The sequence below is a fragment of the Nycticebus coucang genome, chromosome 12 (assembly GCF_027406575.1).
Source record: "Nycticebus coucang isolate mNycCou1 chromosome 12, mNycCou1.pri, whole genome shotgun sequence".
NCBI classification, from domain to species: domain Eukaryota; kingdom Metazoa; phylum Chordata; class Mammalia; order Primates; family Lorisidae; genus Nycticebus; species Nycticebus coucang.
This window is the reverse complement of record NC_069791.1, coordinates 32435673-32458136: the sequence shown is the minus strand read 5'-3', so window position 1 is coordinate 32458136 and position 22464 is coordinate 32435673. Positions and strand designations below refer to the sequence as shown.

Here is a 22464-nt window from a genome sequence, read left to right as displayed (position 1 = left end):
ATAATCGCAAAAGAGTTAAGGGTTGTCTTAGTTGAGGCTACTAAAACAAATTGGCATAGATTGGGTGGCTTAAACAACAGAAATTTGTTTCTTATAGTACTAGAGACAGGGATGTTGGAGATTGGGGTGCCAGTCTGATTGCATTAGGATGCCGGCAGGATTAGAGTCTCAGATGCTGTCTTCTTGTCCTCACATGGCAGAGAGTGGGGAGCAAGCTCTCTCTCCCGTCTCCTCTTACAGAGGCACTAATGCCATCCTGAAGTCTCCATCCTCACGACCTAATTACCTCCCAAAGGCCCATCTCCAAATACCATCATATTGAGGAATGGGTTTTCAGCATAAGAATTTGGGGGAAGGGTACACAACATTTAGTTTATAGTAAGGGTTATCTAATTCCCTGTCTCATCTTTTATTCTTCTTTCTTGTTCCATTTCTTTTAGCCCCTGATTTTTTGTCTAACCCTTAGTTTGTATAGCGTTTGCAAATTACATTTCAGTCCCTTATACTTGCTAATATTGGTCACTAGAGCGTTTGACTACACACATTTGTGTTAGTCACTGTTTGTTCTGTGTACATTTTGTTTTCCCTCATTAGTAGGGATCTGATTTTATTGTATTTCGTATTGATAGGTCAGTGCTAAGTGAGAACACTAAATGTTCTTAATAACAGCTATTAAAACATTGCCTGTCTTGAATTTTCTTAAATAGACTTTTGAATTAGAAGGTTTTCACCTCTACATATATTCTAAAATAAGATGAGAAATCAACAGATGTCTTTTCCATAATATTTTTTGATCTTATAACATACTTATTAGAGTTTAGCATAATTAGCCCTTGGTTATAGATTAGTAATAATTATGGATAAAATTATTAATAACAAAAAACATTGCACTCAGTTTTTAAGAAATATTGCAACAGTTTGAGATAATTTAATTTTCATAAATGACTGATTTGGATTATGTGTAGATTAAGGTTTTTTTATTATTATAAAAAATGCTTCAAGTGTTCTAATACTACATTATTTTGAAAGTCCTCCACACCTTTTTGTTTCCATGAGTTTCTTTCAGGATGCACATTTACGTTTGACAATGTTAAGAGAATTTCCAGTCAGGTTAGCCAGTAACAGTAAAGAGTGACAAAATGGTACATTTTTATTTGATTCCAGACAAATACATCTGCCTTTGTTCTAAAAATGGACCTGTGGTGTTCCTCTGAGAGTCAGCGTCTTTTGTCTCTGACTTTCTGACTTTCTTTTTGAATCTCCGTGCTGTTTCAAATAATCACCTTGATTAACACAAAAAAGGAAACCAAAAGGAGGTTGAGGTGTAGGAGTTGTTCCATTTTTTTAAAGTGCTTCAAAGTCTTTTTTTCTTTTTTTAACACACAGCATTTTATATGGCCGCTCATTTTAAATTAGCGCTGACTTCGAAGATCAGGAGTCACAAAACTTACCTTGTTACAAACTCTTCATTTCAAACCTCAAGAAATTAAAACTTAGTCTTATGGGAAAGGTTATGTACTTTGCCCAAGGTCACAAAGCTTTTTAGTGGAGGAACTCAGACCTGAACTGCAGTTTCAGAGTTTTGTATTCTTTCCATGGTATCTTATTACTCAATTTTGTTCAATTTTGACTTTCAAAATGTTATGAAATAAGAGATGAAATCAAATCTGCCTGTAACTGCTTAGTTCTGGTGCTGAGTCCTGATTAGGAGTAATTTCCTCAGACTTTAAGTGTTGTTAATAAGGAAACCGATTAGAAAGCTGGGGTATCATGTTTTTGAAAAATCCTTTTAGGTATATCACTTTTAATATGGTTTTTATACACATATAGTTTGAGTATTCCTAATTCCAAAATCCAGAATCCGAAATGCTTCAAAATCCAAAACTTTTTGAGTGCTAACCTGACACTATAAGGAAATGCTCCCTGAAGCCTTTCAGGTTTCAGATTTTCAGGTTGGGGACCTCACGTAAGAAAGTATAATGCAAAAGTGTGCATATTCGAAATCCAAAATGCTTGTGGTTCCAATAACAGGGGATACTCTATTGGCATCTGGTATCAGCTGAGAGTAAGGGGTGGGAATTAGGACTAGGGGCACACAAAAAATGGAGGGATTTGTCTCTCATACTTGCAGCCAAGTTTAGACTTTTGGGGCAGGCAGGAGCCACTGTCCTAGATCCTCAGGGTGGATGATGATGTAACCTTGAAGGTGATGGCTCCTGTCTTTTGGCCTTCGGGCAAGACCTTTTTATTGCATAAAGCCCTTTGAGAAAAGCTTCTGTTCTTCTTTCTCACCCAGAAGTCATAAATCTGAGAGTTGTATTGTTTTTGTTTTTGCTTCCTTCCTGATAACTGGTAATTACCAAGTCTTTTCAGTTTCAAAATATTTGGTAAAACTATTTCCCCTCTTTGTGCTTACTGCTACTACTAATATTAGCTCTTCCTCATCTTTTTACCTGAATAACTGTCATACCTTCTGATTGATTTTCCTGTCTCCTCCACCTTCTGTGTTACCATCTATGGCACCATATTCCTTTATAAAATTCCTCAGTGGTTCCTCATTCCCCGGAATAAGGTCTGTACTCCTCAGCGTGTCATTCATAGTGGTTTGCTACCTCATTACTTAGGAAACAAGGTTATGTATCCTATACCTCAATCACGATGAGCATAATGTGTTTTTTTCATAACTTTGCGTGTTATTCTTTTTGCTTATAATCCTTTTTTCAAATTGGTCAACCTTATAAATTCATATGAATCCTTTCATACCCCTCAGATACAACCTCTCTGACGTGTTTCTTGCCCATCTTTTTCCCTTCTCTAGTTAGCATGTTTTTATGACTTTTTGGTGATTGCCTGTACACATGTCTGCTGTCTGTATTAGACTATGAGATCACTGAGGGCAGAGGGCGGATACTTCATCCATCTTTGTATTTCCAGCATCTACTTCAGTGTCTGGTATATTTGCATTTGGTAAATGTTTTTAAAAACTGACCTCAATTGAATTGAATTTCTTGACATGACAGTAATTTTTTTTCACTTGTTTATGAATATTTGCCACTTCCTATTTTTTTACAATTTTAAAATTACTTGGGTTTTTTTTTTTAATTGCTAAACTGTTTTCTTTCATACAACACAAGGTCTTACTTGTAATCATGAGAAGTGGAATATTACTATGATTCATGTCCAAGGCAAAAAGGAGTTGTAAATAAGGTCGTAGGAGCTGACAAATTTGTGTGTTTAGCAGAGGAGGTATTTCTTTGCTTTCTGTGACATCAGAATACACTGACCATTGCATGAATTAGCTATTACATTTTTCTTTATATTAAATTTGTGCTGACAAGGGGAAAGAAGATGACAGGTTCAAATGAAGTTATTCTTCTGTTCTTCTGAAATTCTTTTACCATGTCTCCTTAGAACATGTTGTTTAGACACTAACAAGCAGTGTGGTTTGGGCAAATTATTCAGTTGCTCTGTGCATTAATTTCCTATTCTGCCAAAGAAAATACTAGTATGCATAGGATTATAGTGAGAATTAAATGGGTTAATCTGTGAAAGGCACTTAGAATAGTGCCTGGCACGTGGTGAGTATTCTAATAGCTGTTCAGCCCCCTCCGGTGCCACTTCTCTCTTGCTGGCCTTCACTTGCTTCCTTGAACGTGCCAACCTCCTTCCTGCTTCAGGGCCTTTGTGGATGCTGTTTCCTCTGCCGGGATCACAGTCTTCATCTGATTGGCTCCTGTCCAACTTCAGGTTTCTTGTTAGACTAGAAGTTCCAGGAGAACACAATTTCTGGCCCAGTAATTGTGTAGTAACTATGTATGGAATGAATAAGTGAATAATTGAGCCAAATGAAAAAGACAACAGGATTGCATAGAATGGAAAATTGCTCCTTCAAGGGTTGTGCTCAGGACAGGCATCATTGCATTCAGGGAGGAAAAGAAAGGCTGTGTGTGTGTGCGCACTATTACATACTTACAGATTAAATGGTGACATTACAAATGTTTAATGCTCAAGGTATAAGTTAAATTACCTATAAGTTAATCTATAAGCAATCCATAAGTTAATCAAACTATGCCCAATTGATAATCAATTTTAGCTTAAAATGGTATTTTTACTTGCCCCCAATAATTTGGATATGCTCTTCTTTGTACTTTAAAACTAGTAGATTCCACGGCTGGACACAGTGCCTCACACCTGTAATCCTAGCATTTTGGGAGGCCTGTGTGGAAGGATGGCTTGAGGCCAGGAGTTTGAGACTAGCCTGAATAACATGGCAAGACCCCATCTCCACACACACAAAAAAGAAAAATTAGCCAGGCATGGTGGTGTGTGCCTATAGTCCAAGGCTGAAGTCGGAGGATCATGTGAGCCAGGGGGGATTTGAGGCTCTAGTGAGCTGTGATGACTCCACTGCACTCTAGCCTGGGTGACAGAGCAAGATCTGTCTCAGAAAAGAAATAATTAACATTCCATCCATTCTTCAAAAAGAAGCCCTTAAACAAACTAAAAAAAAAAAAAAAAGAAGCCCTTAAACAAACTGACCACGTCACTGCTGGGTGTGGTTTTAAAAGCTAAAAACTTGAGAGTAAACTTGTAAGGGTACAAAATCATAAATAAAAATTAATCGGGCAGCGCCTGTGGCTCAGTCGGTAGGGCGCCGGCCCCATATACCGAGGGTGGTGGGTTCAAACCCGGCCCCGGCTGAACTGCAAACCAAAAAATAGCCAGGCGTTGTGGTGGGCGCCTGTAGTCCCAGCTACTCGGGAGGCTGAGGCAAGAGAATCGCTTAAGCCCAGGAGTTGGAGGTTGCTGTGAGCTGTGTGATGCCATGGCACTCTACCGAGGGTGATAAAGTGAGACTCTGTCTCTACAAAAAAAAAAAAAAAAAAGTTAATCATAGCAATTTTTTTAAAAATAGGTATAGGACATACATCAAATGTTACCAGTATTGGATTGGTTATCTTTGGATGATAGAATTAGAGATGATTTTTTTCCTTCTACTTTTTAGCAATTTCTATCTGTTCTATAAATATGCATATAAAATTGCAACCTGCTGACACTATGTCAGAATTATCAGAATTCAGTTCTGTTTTGGTTTTTGGGATTTTTTTTTTTTTTTTGAGACAGAGTGTCAAGCTGTCACCCTGGGTAGAGTGCCTTGGAGTCATAGCTCACAGCAACCTACAATTCTTGGGCTTAAGCAATCCTCTTGTCTCAGTTTTTCTATTTTTAGTAGAGATGGGGTCTTGCTTTTGCTCAGGCTAGTCTTGAACTTGCGAGCTTAAGCAGTACACCCACCTCGGGCTCCCAGAGTGCTGGGATTACAGGTGTGAGCCACTGCGCCCGGCCCTGAATTCAATTCTGGATTATTGTCCCTCTAATGTAAATTTCCTAATTTTTAGAGGCTCGTAATATGGCACTTAGCCTTTTGCTAAAAGGCATTGAAGTTAAAGAAAATGTTTAAAAAGGAAACAGCCATTTTAAGTCACTAAGAATCTTATTTCAAAATTGTTATTTTTTAAGTATAGCTAGAAACATACTGCTTATTTACCAAATGATACCTACCAGAGCCATTTGAACTGTAAATTTTTTTTTTTTTTTTTTTTTTTAGACAGAGTCTCACTTAGTCACCCTAGGTAGAGTGCTGTGGCATCATCATAGCACACAGCAACCTCAAACTCTTGGATTCAAGTGATCCTCTTGCCTCAGCCTCTCAAGTAGCTGGGACTTCAGGCGTCCACCACAACAACTGGTTTTGTGTGTGTGTGTGTGGTTTTTGGCCGGGGCTGGGTTTAAACCCACCACCTCTGGCATAATGGGGCCAGCGCTCTACTCCTTTGAGCCACAGGCACTCCAACACCTGGCTATTTTTTAGAGATGGGGTCTCGTTCTGGCTCAGGCTGGTCTCCAACCTGTGGGCTCAGGCAATCCACCCACCTCAGCCTCCCAATTTGAGGAGCCTTTTAAGCTCTGTCTGCTCAAGCTAGAGTCTCTTCCAAAGCGATTTTTCAGAGGTAGAGTATTGTTTCTGACAGCCTCACAAATGGTTACGCAGAATAGTGGGCTATTCTAAAGTGGTTTACAGCTCAGACTATTGTTATGTGTTAACTTGGAAAGGCTGTGGCAGGTATTCAGCATTTCTTTGAACCAGAGCGTATTACTTATTAGCTGTATTGCTTAATTTTTCACAGACTGTTACATCTCCATTTAAATCATAAATCAGAGTGCTGTATTACTTTAAAACCAGCCAGTGAATAGCATGGTGATTTTTCGTAGGAAGAAACAAGTAGTAACAATACATTATTTACATTATGGGAACATAAAGCAAAGATAATAATTAAAACAAAATTCTGGAATACCTGAAGTCATGACTAAAAATCATGTATTACACACATACTTCATATTTTTAATTTTATCATAATAATTGGTCTTCCCTGTTATCCCTATAAGCATGTTACAAAGATAAATACAGTTTCCTCTTTCGGCTCTCATTATTTTTAACCTCAGAAATGTGAAATGTTGATGTGTTTGAGTTTAAAGAGTAGACAATTGCTGTAAATGAGTTTTCTGTGTCTGCTGGAGAACAGTATAGTTTTGTAAGTGAAATTTACAAGGCAGATAAATTGTAAATTCCTAGGAAAGAGTTAGTGAGTGGTAACAGAGCTTGATCGGCTGGTGTTGGCTGAACACTGTGCAGCCCTGGAGCTGCTGCCCCAGGTGGATGACAATACCAGGGACAGGGTCACCCAGAGTGGACAGGCAGGTGTTGGCCAGTGGCCCTCCACATTTGCAAATTTCTTCTCTCTCCTCCACTGAAAAAGAAACTTTGTCTCTTGAATATTTCTCTGAATTCAGAACTTTTTTTTTCCTTTTCAGAAAACTGAAGAATGGGAAAAAAATAAGACTGAAGCAGACATGGAAGAGTATGTTTGGAAAAACAGCTCCTCAGAAAAAAATATCCTGGAAACACTTCTCCAGATTAAAGCTGCTGATAAGAATACAGAAGTAAATAAAGAAGAGCTCCTTAGTACTAAAGAAGTTGAAGATTATAAAAACTGTGTTGTTAGTCTTAAGAACGAGGGGGACAATGAAAATTCCCTTTCTCAGTACAAAGAATCAGTGAAGAGACTATTAAATCTGACATGAATTACGAAGTAGAAAAATCTGCTTGATTTATTAATTTTATGGTATACATAATCAAGATCTAATTGGACATAAAATTGAAAATGTTAAAAAATTGTTGAGTTATTCAGAGTTAAAATTATTTCATACTAATGATTACTGGCAATTATTGTAAAGTTTTCTTATTTGTATACTGGCACAATTAGACTAATTAGAAGATCTCCAGTTTCTTCTGATTAGAGTTTTGATTCTATTTCTGCATAATAGCTTTAGTAATTATATATACTTAATCATTATTTGTCACCTGCCACATTTCCTTCCCCACTAACTGGTGTTCAGGGGTGGCTTTTTAGTACCAATTTTGGTTATTTGGGAAGGTAAACCCAGAACCCAGTCCTCTGACTTGCAGTTTGACTCTGTTCACACGACCCTGCTATCTAGCCAATCCATTTTTCACAGTTGCCAATTCTGGTCAGAAACAGGTCATCAGGAGTATTTTCTAACCTAAACTGTTTGTTCCATCTCTCCCTTTTGGGGACACTTTATACTGATTCAGCTCCGTTGAGCATTCTGCTTTCTGTGTCGTAAGGCACATTTTGCCAGGCCCAGGCTTGGAGGAAAGTAGAAGTGGAGAGGAGCTGGATTTTGCCCTTTGGATGTCCTGTTTAGATCCACCATAGCTCAGATAGAGGTGAGGACCTTGAATTTAGTTGGAGTAAATGACAAAATGAGAGCTACCCTAAAGATGTATTCCACCCAATTTAGCTATCACTTCAGTATTTTTAAGTATACCTATAGACTGTTTCTTACCACTTCCATAGTTGTTGACAAGTGATTAATATAAAATAAAAATAAAGGAGTCATTGAGAGATATTTGCCTAATGACTTATTTTTGCCTAATAGAATTAGAGAATATAAAGAAAAGCCAAAAGGAATTTCAAAACAACTACATGAAACATTCGCATAAAATGAAGGTTGAGATGGGCACAGTGGCTCCTGCTTGTGATCCTAGCAACTCTGAAAGCTCAGGAAAGAGGATTGAAACGAGCCTGGGCAACATAGCAAGACACCACCACCACCTCCATCTCTTAAAAAAAAAAGGTATGATTGGTTTTAGTAAGGCCAAGGGTCTACAGCAGTGATTTTCAACCACTGTACCATGAGAGGATCTTGGGAGTGCCAGGAAACTTTTTAAAGATCTTAATTAAATTATTTTCAAAAGAAGGTCAAAGCACAGTTGATACTCTCTTTTTTTACTTTTTTTTTTAATCAACATAATTTAAATGTGCCACAGAAGTTTAACTATAGGTTCGAGTGTGCTGTGAGATTAAAAATAGTTGAAAAGCACTGTTTTCAATGAAATAGTGAATAAAAAGCAAAATAGGTAAAACTTAATTTTTAGATCATGTTTAGAACACACTTTAAGAAAATGTGGAGTTAAGGAAAACTCAAATGCAGAGACAGGATTGAAGAAGGAAACATTCTGAAGACAGTAGACGCTGAGAAGAGGTGTTGCTTGGGAAAAGTGAAGAAGTGGTATCTGAGCGTGGCCCATCCTGTGCAGTAACACAATGTAGATGAAAGCAGAGGAAGCAGAGATCTATAGTGAAGAATTTGACCAAAGAGAGGTCTGGCCTTTGCCTCTCTGGTAGGAGTGTCTTTGTTTAGGAAGGGAGCTGGCCCCAGCAGATCTGAGGGTGGGGCCAGCCATACCAGAAAAACCAGGTGAGAGTTCTGGGTCACATGGTATCAGTTCCCCTGGCAGCTGACCCCAACTACTAGTATGAGTATGTAGGTATGACTGCCTGCCTGCCAGCCTGCCCGGGCAGTATGAAAGCTTTAAACACTGAAGCTCAGGCAGCCTTACCCTGCTGGCAGGACTCCAGGCATATTGTCACACCCTGACACTGGGAGATACACCAGGAGCCAAGCATTCTGACCCTCCTGCACTTTGACCTGTGTGCTGCTTCTCTCTTTGGGTAATTTTAATTGCTGCCCTTTCCCTGGAATAAAATGCTAGCTTTCAGTGATTCTGTGATTTATTCTAGTGAATTGCTGAACCTGAATGTGGTTCTGGGAACACCCGCAAATGTGCAGTTGGTGTCAGAAGTGAAGGCAGTTGTGTAGAGTACTTTGCCCTTTTAACCTTTGTAGTGTGGCCAACTCCAAGCGATTGACCTGCGAACTCTTGGGTTACAGTCATTGATGCCTAAAGGCAAAAGGTTGGATCTGAAAAATGAATATAAAATGCCTCAAAAATGTAACAGGTGCTGTCACTGTCAGTTTATTAATCATAAACCTAACACTATTTGTCATTAATTAGATCCTTGTCCTTTAAAATCTTAAGTGATGCAGTGTGTTCAGGGGACACTGCTGTATTGATAGTGCAGTCATTTCTGAGTCCAGCCTTGAGATGTAGAAAGCACAGAAGCAACACTTAACTAAGTTATAGATCAAATTCTTTCCCTAATTGTAGGGTGCTTGAATTCTTTCTTTACATATTTACTTTCCAATATTGGTACTTCATAATACTAGACAGTTATATAGAGTTTTCATTGTTAAAAAAAAAAAGAAAGAAATCTGGGCCAGGGCCAGGTGTGGTGGCTGACACCTGTAATCCTAGCACACTGGGAGGCTGAGGCGGGTGGATTGCTTGAGCTCAGGAGTTCCAGAGCAGCCTGAGCCTGAGCAAGAGGAGAACCCCATCTGTACTAAAAATAGAAAAATTAGCCAGCATAGTGGTACATGCCGGTAGTCTCAGCTACTCGGGAAGCTGAGGCAAGAGGATTGCTCAATCCCAAGAATTTTGAGGTGTGAGCTATAATGACGCCATGGCACTCTACCCAGGGTGACAGAGTGAGACTCTGTCTCAAAAAAAAAAAAAAAAAAAAAATCTGGCTAGTTACACTGTTGGAAAGATTTTGTGGTTACTAAATGGGTATAACTACCTTAGCATTGGTTACTGACTGGGCCCTGAGTTTTTTTCTTTTTGTTTTGTTCTGTTTTTTTTTTTTTTTTTTTTGCAGTTTTTGGCCAGGGCTGGGCTTGAACCTGCCACCTCTGGCATATGGGGCCGGTGCCCCTGTTTTGTTCTGTTTTTAAAGAGATGGGGTCTAGACCATGCGTGGTGTGTCACACTTATAATCCTAGCACAGTGGGAGGCTGAGGTGGGAGGATTCCCTGAGCTCAAGAGTTCAAGACCAGCCTGAGCAGGAGCAAGACCCCGTCTCTACCAAAAATAGAAAAAATAGCTGGATGTTGTGGCAGTTGCTTATAGTCCCAGCTACTCAGGAGGCTGAGTCAAGAGGATTGCTTGAACCTAGGAGTTTGAGGTTGCTGTGGCTAGGCTGATGCCATAGCACTCTACCCAGGGCGAAAGAGTGAGATTCTGTCTCAAAAAAAAAAAAAGGTTGGGAGGCCAAGGCCAGTGGATTGCCTGAGCTCATGAATTCAAGACCAGACTGAGCCAGAGCAAGACCCTGTCCCCATCTCTAAAAGATAGCTGGACGCTGTGGCGGGCGCCTGTAGTCCCAAGCTGAGGCAAGAGAATTGCTTGAGCCTGAGAGGTGGAGGTTGCTGTGAGCTGTGACATCACGAGACATAGTGAGATTCTGTCTCAAAAAAAAAAAAAGGTGTAGCTGTGTTGCTCAGGCTGAAGTGCAGTGGTACAATCATAGCTCACTGCAGTTGGGAACTCCTGGGCTTAACGGATGCTCCTTCCTCAGCCTCTGGAGTACCTAAGATTACAGGTGTGAGCCACTGTGCCCAGCAATTGTTTTTTAATAAAATTTGAAGCTTTATTCAGAAGTTCTCTATGTTGCCTTCAGCTTCTGTAAGAATGTAGTTTCTAGCCCTGGTTATTTTTCCTCCTTGACTGACTGGTCTGTTGCCTCCAGTCCAAGTTTACTCAGTTTATCTGAGAGTCAAAGGTAGGGGCTGAAGAAAAGAAGACGTGTGTTTGTTTCCTTCAAAGGTAAACATGCTGTTCTCAAGTTACGATCATTTCTACAAAACAACCTACATTAAGGAATGAGTAAAATTTCAAGAAACTCCAAAAGAAGAAAAACTTGTATTTATTCTAACAGCCCTAGTTTGTTAGAAGACCTCTAAACAATTCATATATAGTTAAAATAATTTTCTAGATGTATGTACAATTTGTGAAGACACCTTCCTGAATTACTTATTTAAATCTAACTTTAGGATAATTTATATCTTGCCCCAAATAGTGTGTTTTCCTCCCCAATGTATTAGGGGGAAAAAAATGGATAAAATTTATGATTCCTAAGATGATGAGTCATTAGCAAGTTAAGATAAATTGATTACATTTTTAAGTCAGATTTTTCTTTTTTTTTTTTGCAGTTTTTGGTCAGGGCTGGGTTTGAACCTGGCACCTCTGGCATATGGAGCCGGCACCCTAACCCTCTGAGCCACAGGCGCCGCCCCTTAAGTCAGATTTTTCTTTGTGATTATTCCATTGATAGAAATTTTATATAGGACGGTGCCGGTGCCTCAAGGAGTAGGGCACTGGCCGGATATACTGAAGGTGGTGGGTTCAAACACAGCCCCAGGCAAAAAAAAAAAAAAAAAAAGGCAACTCTGCGGGGGCAGCGCCTGTGGCTCAAAGGAGTAGGGCACCAGCCCCATATACCGGAGGTGGTGGGTTCAAACCTGACTCAAGCCAAAAAAAAAAAGAAAGAAATTTTATATATTTCCTTTATGTTAAAAGAAATAGACATTTTCTCTTTCCACCCAGTATCAATATTGGGGAAGAAAAGAAATATCCTAAGCCACTGGGCAATTTTTTTTAACATCTGAAGGAATAATTCTAATTTATAAGTCTTATGATAGGATTTCTTCTTATCTGTTCTTCTTGCTATTGTCTGTCTTTTAACATCTGTTTTCACATTAAAAACAGTTTTTACGGCTGGGTGCAGTGGCTATAATCCTAGCACTCTGGGAGGCTGAGGCAGGTGGATGGCTTGAGCTCACAAGCTCAAGACCAGCTGAACAAGAGCAAGAATCCATCTCTAAAAAGTAGTTGGGTTGATATTGTGGCGCGTGCCTGTAGTCCCAGCTATTTGGGAGGCTGAGGCAAGAGGATTGCTCAAGCCCATGAGTTTGAGATTGCTGTAAGCTATGATGCCATAGCACTCCACCCAAGGTGACAAAGTGAGACTCTGTTTCAAAAAGAAAAACAAAAAGAAACATTTCAGGAAAGAGTTGAAGGGCCTAAAGTTTAAGTTCAAGAGACTTGAATTGGCTTGGCGCCCGTACTTAGTTCAGCTGCATGCACTGAGGCTGGTGGGTTCAAGCACAGCCTGGGCCTGCTAAACAAGAATGCAACTGCAACAAAAAAATAGCCAGGCATTGTGGTGGGCGCCTGTAGTCCCAGCTACTTGGGAGGCTAAGGCAAGAGAATCACTTAAGCCCAAGAGTTTGAGGTTGCTGTGAGCTGTGACACCAATGGCCCTCTATGGAGGGCAACATAGTGAGACTCTGTCTCAAAAAATAAATAAATAAAAGAGAAATACCTAGAGCTAATAATTACACCTGGGAAAACAGAATGTATACAAGTGATGGCTGTAACTAAAAACTCCCAAACTTTATTCAACAGAAATCAATACAGAAATCTCAGAGCTCAGTACTATAATTATTAAAAGGAAAGTGAAGATGGGTTGGGGCTGAGAAGTATTCATCAACTGAACAGTGAAAGCTAGATAAAAATCTGGAAACAGTTACTTATGGGTTAGTAACTAATACTGCTTTTTTGCTCAAACCACTAAACAGCTTTATTAACATATGTGACAATAATTGGACCTTGACTGGGAGACTAATGTGATAATTACAGCACTTTTTTCCTGGTTATCTTTTTTCATGCTTATTGGCAAAACACAGGTTTTTAGTGTTACAGTGATTTTTGAGCAGGGGCTTTTAAACCAAATTGTCTATTTATTTAATTAAGTCCTGGTTTTACTACTTAACAGTTGCATAACTTTAAGCAAGGTGCTTAACCCGTCTTTGCCTCAGTTTCTTCATCTGTAGAATGTGGTATTGGTATAACGGTTAATAATGGTATACCTAACTTACAGAGTTGTAAGGATTCAGTAAGTTAATACCCCCAAAGCACTGGGAACAAACAGTATCTCTTACACAGTACTAAGTAACAACTGCAAGGGTCAGAATTTTGGAACTTTGGCAAAAGGGACACTCAAAAAATGGTATCTGGGTATGGTGGTTTATGCCTATAATCCCAGTCACTTGGGAGGCCAAGGCAGGAGAGTTGTTTAAAGCTAGGAGTTTGAGACCAGCCTGGGCAACATAGCAAGATCCCTGTCTCTAAAGAAACTTATAAAAAATTAGCCAGGTGCGATGGCATGTACCTGTAGTCCCAGCTATTCAGGAGGCTGAGGCAGGAGGATCACTGGAACCTAGAAGTTCGAGGCTGCAGTGAGCTATGATTACACCACTGCACTTCAGCCTGGATGACAGGAGACTCAGTCTCTCAAAAAAAAAAAATAAATAAATAAATAAAAGGAAAGAAAAGAAAGAATCAAAAATAATCAAAAAAGTAGTTGCTTATCAAGCATTAGTCTTTTTTAGAGATTGGTAGGAGTGCATATCCTTTTTTTTTTTTTTTTTCTGTAACCAAACTGCCCTGTCTTGCAGAAACCTAAAAATGATATCTTTGAAAACTTAACAATCTTGCTACAACTAGTTCTCCTTCGGAGTGTTACATTTTTTAATTTTCCTGGATCCTGACTTTCTTCGTCCTAGTTTGTACTGGTGCTTTTGATAGCATCCAGACACAAGGATGGCCCCACAACAGCAAAGGAGGACAACAGAGGTACAAAGGGCTGCCGGCACCAGCCAGGCCTTTAGTGTCACAGACGCCCCATCAGCTGTGTCGGGTCCATTCACAGACGTGTTGTTTCTGCTGATGTACCCCTTGGTTTTATTCAATAATTGTTTGCTACTGTTGAGTTGGAATGGCACAGGCTTATGAGAAAGTTTTGTGCCCGTGGGCATGAAGAAAGGAGAAACAGTCTTGTTATGCATTTTGTTGATGAAATCAGTGCTTGGTGACATCATATTTACCTTTGTTGTAATGGAGTCATTCAGGTCATTCGGGGAAGTGGATCTTGTCCAAAAATCTGTGGTTAACTCCTTGGAATAACTGGTATTTTTTGTATTTACAACCAAATCTTCATGTGTGGTTGAGGAGGGAGCCTCTATTGATGGTATCACATGGTTTATCACAGTGGTTTGTTGTTGATCTAAATTCATAGCTTTTAAAATCCTTGGTCTGTCCCACATACCAGATGAAGAGCGAGTATTTAGGAATGCAGAAGGCGATTGTTCAAAAACCAACAAATCTGGATCTATACCTGAAAGACAAATAAGGCTTCATTTGCTTTATTTTTTAATCATGAACAGAAAAATCTTAAAGCACGGTTTGGAGAGTATATAATTTTGCCATTATGAGTTATTGAACTGAGCTAAATTCAAGTTCTACCACTGCAAACTTCTGCAAGGCTTAGAAACATACTGACTACATTTGAATTTATCTTAACTTTCTAGGGCACTTTCCATTATGGACAAATTTGGTTCCACCCAAGGAGAAGGGTTTGTCTCTGTCAGGGCTCTTACACAACAGTAGAAAGTGTTAGTGCGAGAGCTGCAGAAACATCTGATGTACAACATCACATTTTTAAATAAAGCGAAACAAAATAGGACCTGAGAAGGGTGCCCGTATTCAAAATCATGAGCAAACCTACTCTGGTTTCTCTTCAGATCATATACATCTTTCACCTTTTACAAAATCATGAGCAAAACCTTAAATCTGGGGGCAGTGCCTGTGGCTCAAAGGAGTAGGGCACTGACCCCATATGCTGGAGGTGGTGGGTTCAAAACCCAACCCAGGCCAAAAACTGCAAAAAAACCCCTTACATCTGTTTCCCTTCCAGTCCCTGAGGGCCCTGGTTTGTTTTTGTATGTTTCTCTGTTCTTATATAAGCCCTTTCCCTTTGACATCTTTGTCTTTAAAGAGGAGGAAAAACCCTCCCAGCGACTTTACTGGGGTCCCTGCTGGCCGCCCTCTCTCTCTCCCTGGGAACGTGCCCTCCTCTAATGCTTCTGAGGGAGTTACCGCCTCGTTTCCCCACCACTTGTATCTCATTGCTTTGGCTCTTTCTGGTCCTCGATACCTCTGGCCATCCTCTCCTTGAGATTCTTCTATGACTCCCTGGACCCAGACCCCCCTCACCCCTGGCATTTTACCCCAGATTGCCTGCCTCTCATTTTGTCTTTCTTTCGTTGGTTCTCTCCTTGCTCCTAACTGGTCATGTGGCTTCCACAATCTTCAATCCTACAATTCAGCTGTATTTTCTCTTCACTGCCCCCTCCCCTCCAACACACACACACCTCATCTGTCACCATGGCACTGTCTGGCACTGAAATCCCTATCGCCATTCTTTTTCCTCTTTCTTGGGCTCTGATCTTGTTTCTCTGGTGTTCTACTAGATTTCCACCTGGACATCTCACATCATGTCCAACTGAATGTGCCCAAGGCCAAAATCATTCTGCCTGGTTCCTGTCTCCTTCACTGGCATGGCTATTCTTCCATTGCTGTGCTGGAGTCTGTACTGGAGTCTGGACTCTTTGCCTCAGAGGCTGATAGAGAAATTTGTCTCCTCTGAATTTTGATGGTGCAGTCTTTTATTTATTTATTTATTTATGACAGAGTCTCACTATGGCTCCCTCGGTAGAGTGCTGTGGCATCACAGCTCAGCAACCTCAAATCACTTAACCTTTTGGGCTTAAGTAATTCTCTTGCCTCAGCCTCCCCAGTAGCTGGGACTACAGGCGCCAGCCACAAGGCCTGGCTATTTTTTGGTTGCAGTTGTCAATGCTGTTCAGCAGGCTGGAGCCGGGCTCAAACCTGCCAGCCTCAGTGTGTGTGGCTGGTGCACCACTCACTGAGCTACGGGCACCGAGCAGAACTCTATTCTTTCATTGTGACTAATTTGCACCATGAGATTACAAGTATGGGTAAAGAACATTTAAATGTGTATTTTTCTAAAACACATTGGTTATCTCAGGACCAAGTTTCCCTGTTCCTGACATCCCTCTTTGCAGAATAATTGTACGCAATGTCCATGGCCCTCAAAACTGCCAGTTAGCACCCTCAGCACCACAGCAGAAAGGCCGACTGTGGCTTTCGTATGGGGGTTCTTGAGGTACATGAAACACAGTGGGAAAGCCCTTGTTTAGTCACCCACAACTTGTCACTGGGATGAACTCATTGCTGAACATGCCAAACGAAAGGGAATTGTCTTTCAGTTTTCTGCCCTAGTTGTCCAAAACTTTTCCAGAGTTCACTGGAAAATAATACTTAGAGGCTTATACATGACTATTGCCAGCCAGTTTCCAGGCTATCTGTCTCTACCACAGTCTAACTCATACTCTTCAAGTCTTTAGACAGATGATCGTTACCGTCTGTTATGTTGTACAGAATGGCGCTGGTCCCAGGTTCTAAGATGCAGCTCTCCAGTGTTGGGCAGTGGATGTGGAGGCAGTTGATGTTGTCATGAATAGGGTCATGGTAGAAGACAGCCAGGTTACAGGAGACTGAAAGAGAAGCAGGCCAAGTATATCTGCAGGTGCTTCTCATTGATACACTCAGCAACTTACATGTCTATGTTCAGACATTTTACAAAATGTGGACTATTGGAATTGCTGTGGACATGGAAAATGCTTTTCTAAAAGAAAGTATCTACTGAGTTCCTCTAAGTAATCTTACATACACCCATTCTTCGTGGGACACCTGGAATTGTTATTTCTAGTCCCCACATTTTATGGTCATGAAAACCTCAACTGGCTACCCAAACCTCTGGGGATTTATATATTGGGTCTCTTGGTGCAGTGCCCTCTTAGAATGCTAAGGGACTGGGGATGGCCAGAGAAAGAAATAGGATGATAAAGGGACAAAAAGGAGAGGTAACAGGAAGGGCAAAGGTAATTCTGGGAGAGGCCCAGGTGGTGGGAGGGCAGCAGGCCCAGTGAGCATCCGCTGCCGCCCCGACCCCAGGTGTGTACCTGCCACATGTGTGAAACCTCGTCCAAGGAAAAGTCTAATCAGCATCCCCCAAAGAGACAGGGAGTGGGTAGCAAGGACAGGTAGAATTAGCAGGTAGCATTCTAGGGGCCAGGGGGACACAATTGTCTTGTGTTGTCTCCTTCTTCTAAGCAGGTTTGCTATTTAAAGCACGTTCTCTTATTTGTAGAAAACCTCAAGTCAGCTTTGTCCAATGCAGATCTTCGGTCTGTCCTCCCTAAAGTGCAACATAAACTTTACCCCTGCTGCAATGCGGTAGGAGCCATGTGATGTGAAATAGCCATTGGCCAAAAGGAATCCAGTTCTTTAGAGGGATAACACCTGAGTACCAGACCTCAGCATGCCTGGAGCTCTGGAATCGCTGCTGCTGTGTAAGGGAGTTACATCTCTACCGTTACTTCTAGGACATCCTCGTGTTTCCGCAAAAGTCAGTTAGGAATACATTGCTAATACATTAGAGATTACAAATCCATTCCCTGAGGACTATGCTTTACTCCCTGTAAAGTTTAAGGGAAAAGAATTTAAAAATTTTTCAAATTTAGGATATTTAAATTTGTGATAAAGAAGTAGTTGATTCTGTAGAGAACAGTTTCTATATACCTTCTATAAATTATGGAAGGTACTTTATAATCAGAGCTGCTCCACCAGCTCTGAGCAGAACTGTGGTCTTTTAATGTTATGACTTCCACCTAAAAACAGGCCTTCCTGCCCTTTCTTGTTCTGAAGGAAGAAAGTCACAACTGGGAAGTTACAGAGGCTCTAAAATCATGGGATTATTCTGGACGATTACGCAGAAGTGCCCCTGACTGCCAAGAGGCACACCTTGGTGTGGACAGTCAGGTAAATTAGTGCCATGGGAAAACTCAGAAACATTACTGTCCGTCCCCCAGCTCCCCTCACTGAAGACTTCTGGGAGTTAGAAGCATCTGGAAGTTGGAAATCAGGACGGGCTATCTTTTCAAAAAGGTTCTCCTTCATAAAGTTGTTCTCTTCGTGCCTGATTAACTTGTGAGGACTTGGCCTGTGACAGCTTCTCACACTGTGCTCTCTTGACAATCTGTTTATACTCTCTAAGGAGCTCCAATTTTCATCTCACATGCGTAATTGGATAAGAGGCATGGGCCCCTAATAACTTTGTATCAAACCATAGAAACAATGTGTGCAACAGCCAAGGGAATTATTTGAAAGTTTCTTTTCAAGTAGCTTTAAAATCTTGGAAAAATGAAAAAGAATTGAAAGAAGTCTTCGGGCATTCTGTGACTTATAATTCTATGACAAGTGAAATGTTTTCTTGATTGCAGACCTTGATCATATTGCCTGGTTGATGCCTACACCCAGATTCTATATGACAGACAAAACATGTATTAAAGAGATTTTAAAATATGATTCTTTTCTTTTGATGTTTGACATATAGCTCCCTATTTCTTTGGACACATGAATCATGTTATAAACTCCTGTACAATGCATTCCACAACCCAATCCACATTTGGTTAATGCAAGCAAACACATTTCAAACATTTGATATGATACTAATATCACCAAAAGTTACTCTGAAAAGGGAATTATTATGAACATTTTTGAAATCGTATGTTACATTTCGGGCTGTAAAAATATTGTTAGTTAACCTTGGAGGAAATATTTTCATTTAGTGCTTTGGTGAAGAAAAGAAGATTCTGTTTCCTGTGGGTTCTGTATTCTACAGCATTCTGAGTCATTACCAGGTTTGTAAACAGAGCCTGCTTGGGTCCAGACTGTAAAGTCAGTTTCAGTAGCCCTTTTCTCTTTCTCTCCCTCCCTCTCTCCCTTTCCACCCTCCTTCTCTCCCCCCACTTCCTCATCCCTCAGTTCAGGGGACCCTTTCTACTCCTTTTCAACTATTCACTGGCCTCTGCCTAGGACTCCTCACTTAGGTCTTCAATCTTGGAAGTTTCCCCTTATTTTTGCTCCCACCTGTCATTAACACTTACCATCCTTCCTAAGACAGCAGCTCCGACTGCACTTCTGGCCATTGCTTTCGGAATAATATTTCAAGAACTGGGCTCCCAGCTTCTGAGACTCCTCCAGATCAATTAGAAGACCGGGGAAGCGACGGATCCAGCAGTCTCTGTAAAAAATGGTGGGTGAGCAGAGAGAGTCTGATGTCCACCCCATGCTCAGGAGCAATATCACGTCTGCTGCCACCACTGCTACGCGCATTTCTCTCGTGTGAAGGAAGACTCAGAGATATGTCTGATTTCCAGGTAGAAGCTAAACATGAGGGTTTAGGATAGTTTCTAGAACTTCTGGGCTCTTGCTAAAAGAGAGGTTCCTTGGGGCTTTTGGGGAGGGATACCATCTAGAAAAATGAGGCCATTCTTTGCACATCGATTTTTCTTTTCTTTCTTCTCACTTGAGCCCCAGGTGAACATCTGACTTCTTGCTGTTCTTTCCGAACACTTTCCCGGTGATTTCAATGCTTTGTCCCTTAGTCTCTTGAAGATGTGGATTCTCTCCTCTGCTTTTCTTCTTTCTCTGAAAGTGAATAGTCACAGACACCTTTTGCTAAGTAAATAAAAAGACAAGTGGAAATCCTAGTCCAGAGTCTTTCTGAGGAAAACAATAGTTTAGCCACTTGACGTCAGAAAACGGAAGATCCATTTCACCAGAAACAAGACATCTTTTTGTGAGGGTGCTTCTCTGTGTGGTTTTTAGAGAACTTGTGACTACAGATTTTTTTTTAAAAAATCACTTCTTGATTTCTTTGAATTTAACTTCTGGCATTCAGGTTCTAAGAAAATCAGTTTGTACCCTGGCTTAGGTTTTTTATTCTTAAAAACAAACAAGCAAAAAACCCTTGAGAGTAAATAAAAACTGAAAGTCAAATAAAATTTAAATTTTTAATTTTGTAGTGATTGAGAAAACAAGAAATATAGATCCCAGCCACTTCTTGTGGCCAGCTATTTTTTGTAAAGTCCCGTCACAACCTTTCTTCTTAGAAGAAAGCAAAAGATTCCACTAAAAGAAATATAGATGGAATGCTAATAATATAGATGGAATGGGACGCACATGAATGTATATACCGGTCAACCAAGTGTAATTTACAGTGGAAATTGTGAATAGGCTCAAGCTGGGGAATGGTCTAATCTGTTCTCTGATGTTCACATTTGCAAAGCTCTAAAGGAGACTTCTTCATGAAGTACATAAAGGCACAGTATCTCTGATGGAAAAAGAAATAGTTGCTAAGAAATATGCATTAGGGAAGTGGTTTTAAATTTCTAAATATTAATGAAACCACTTCAAATGCAATGCCAAAACATTTGAAAGGCAGTGAAAAATGGCTTCTTTCTTTTGTGAAGGTTGTGGATTCCATATCCCATGATGTCCAAGGTAATAAGTTAGTTCAGAGCAAACAACTGTTACTTTACTGTGTTTATTTTTGTATGAAGCATTAGTGATAATCAGCTTTTAACATGAAGTACTGTTCCTTTAAAAAAAAAAAAAGGAGGAAACTTTTTCTAACCTGTGCTCTGTGTTTTATACCTTCTTGTACAATGACTCATTCACTTACTTAACACAAAAATGTGAACATTCTTTGAATTTTCATCTTTTCACCTGTTTCCTAATAACAGGCAGCCTAATTATCACGTATTTTTTGATTTTAGAAACATGTAATATTAATAATTGATAATAAAGAGGAAAATACTTAAGATCGAATAACCTTAAAATAGAAACATTTTACTCTCTTCTGAGCAAAAGTTATATCATGCACTAACTCCTAACCTTGCATAAGCCACATAAAATGAGCTAAGAAAGATGAACACTTCATTCTAATGAGCTTCTTATAGAAAGTAAGTTTTAGTTGCTTACCTGCAAAGACTCAGACTATTCCATCTGTTCTGAAAGGAGAGGGAAGAGAGATTTTCTAATAGCAAAGCATGGATCCGTTGAGTAACAAAAAATTAATTCCTGTTTTTTTCTGAAATTCTATAGCTATTTCTATTAGAAAATGCCCTATAGACATAAACTGAAAAGTCTGTTTTCTAATCTGATGACCTCCCAGTCTTTGAGTCAAATCAAATGAAGTTTCTTTTGTGTGATATATAATTTCTTGAAGTTCTCATGTTCCCTGCAGGGATAAGGGAATAATCCACTACTCTTTGACCCTTATGCAGTCAAATAATATTCAAATGGAGAATAAAGCTGCATTTTTTCTTTTGTTTTAGACAGAGTCTCACTTTGTTGCCCTGGGTAGAGTGCTGTAGTATCACAGCTCACAGCAACCTCAAACTCTTGGGCTCAAGTGATTCTCTTGCCTCAGCCTCCCAAGTAGCTGGAATTACAGGCTCCTGCCACAATGCCTCGCTGGAGACGAAGTCTCTCGCTGTGGCTCTGGCTGATCTCTAACCCCTGAGCTCAGGCAATCCACTCGCCTTGGCCTCCCAGAGTGCTAGGATTACAGGTGTGAATCACTGCGCCTGTCTCAAAGATGCATTTTACAGAACCTACAAGTTCTGATGTAAAAGCACATTTTTGTGCTGATTGCATAAATATTAAGTCTGGAAGTGAGTAACTTCTCAGGGCTAAGTATTTTAGAAAGGAATGGTAGAAACTGGAATGAAGGGCATAGAGAGGAACCCAGGACAGTCATACTTGTTCTTGTGAGATGAAATTGCAGAAATCAGGAAGCAACTACAACTTTGAGTCAAAAGTTGGTATACAGCCCTTGCTACAAATCTCATCAAATACCCAGAACCATTATACTCTGCAATATGATGATATATTTGTTTCCAATAGGGTGCTTTTGAGAGGGATTCAAAAAGTATGATTCATACCTTAAAAACCATTTATGTCCTCTGACAACCTGGTTCTGTATTTCCTGAGGTGGGGGTGGGGGCGGGGGCAGGATCGTTATTTTTACAAGTGTCCCAAGTGATTTCTTAAGGTTTTTGGAAATCACTGATACAGATGACTGAAATAAATGGAAGTTTTGCCTATGCGAGTGTGCTCAACTTGAATTAAGTAGAGCCATTTTTAAAACCTTATACTACTTTTGTCTCATGTAAATCACTTCATAAACTTTAATGAAAGGAAGGCATTTCAGTTTTGCTTGTTAAAAACAAAAAGAAAGTTGCTTTAGGAATATTGGAAGAAAAAACAAATAATTTTTAAGCAGTGAAGTAATATCATAGGTTTACTAAATTCAAAAGGCATTTGGAAAATAGTCAATTTTTCACTCTTATTTTAAAATTGCA

General features: G+C 40.0%; 2 protein-coding genes across 4 annotated transcripts in view; one reads left to right on the top strand and one right to left on the bottom strand.

Moving 5' to 3' along the window:
- Positions 1 to 7160, top strand: part of MRPS35 (mitochondrial ribosomal protein S35) — a 33944-nt gene extending 26784 nt beyond the window's left edge. For both annotated transcript variants that reach the window (XM_053556739.1, XM_053556741.1), the window contains one exon: positions 6874 to 7160. In XM_053556739.1, the coding sequence (XP_053412714.1) occupies positions 6874 to 7143 (270 nt within the window). In that variant the 3' untranslated portion in view covers positions 7144 to 7160. The remainder of the gene's footprint in view (positions 1 to 6873) is intronic.
- Positions 7161 to 12597: 5437 nt separating this feature from the next.
- Positions 12598 to 21161, bottom strand: MANSC4 (MANSC domain containing 4). 2 transcript variants are annotated; one of them, XM_053556532.1, is made up of 4 exons: positions 21080 to 21161; positions 19201 to 19744; positions 16612 to 16746; positions 12598 to 14504 (listed from the first exon to the last, which is right to left on the bottom strand). In XM_053556532.1, exons 2-4 carry the CDS (start codon positions 19427 to 19429, stop codon positions 13831 to 13833), a joined length of 1038 nt encoding a protein of 345 aa, XP_053412507.1. In that variant the 5' UTR covers positions 19430 to 19744; positions 21080 to 21161; the 3' UTR covers positions 12598 to 13830. The 2 variants fall into 2 exon arrangements, with proteins under 2 accessions (XP_053412507.1, XP_053412506.1); XM_053556531.1 differs by lacking the exon at positions 21080 to 21161 and having other exon boundaries at positions 19201 to 19859.
- Between the last annotated feature and the right edge of the window lie 1303 nt (positions 21162 to 22464).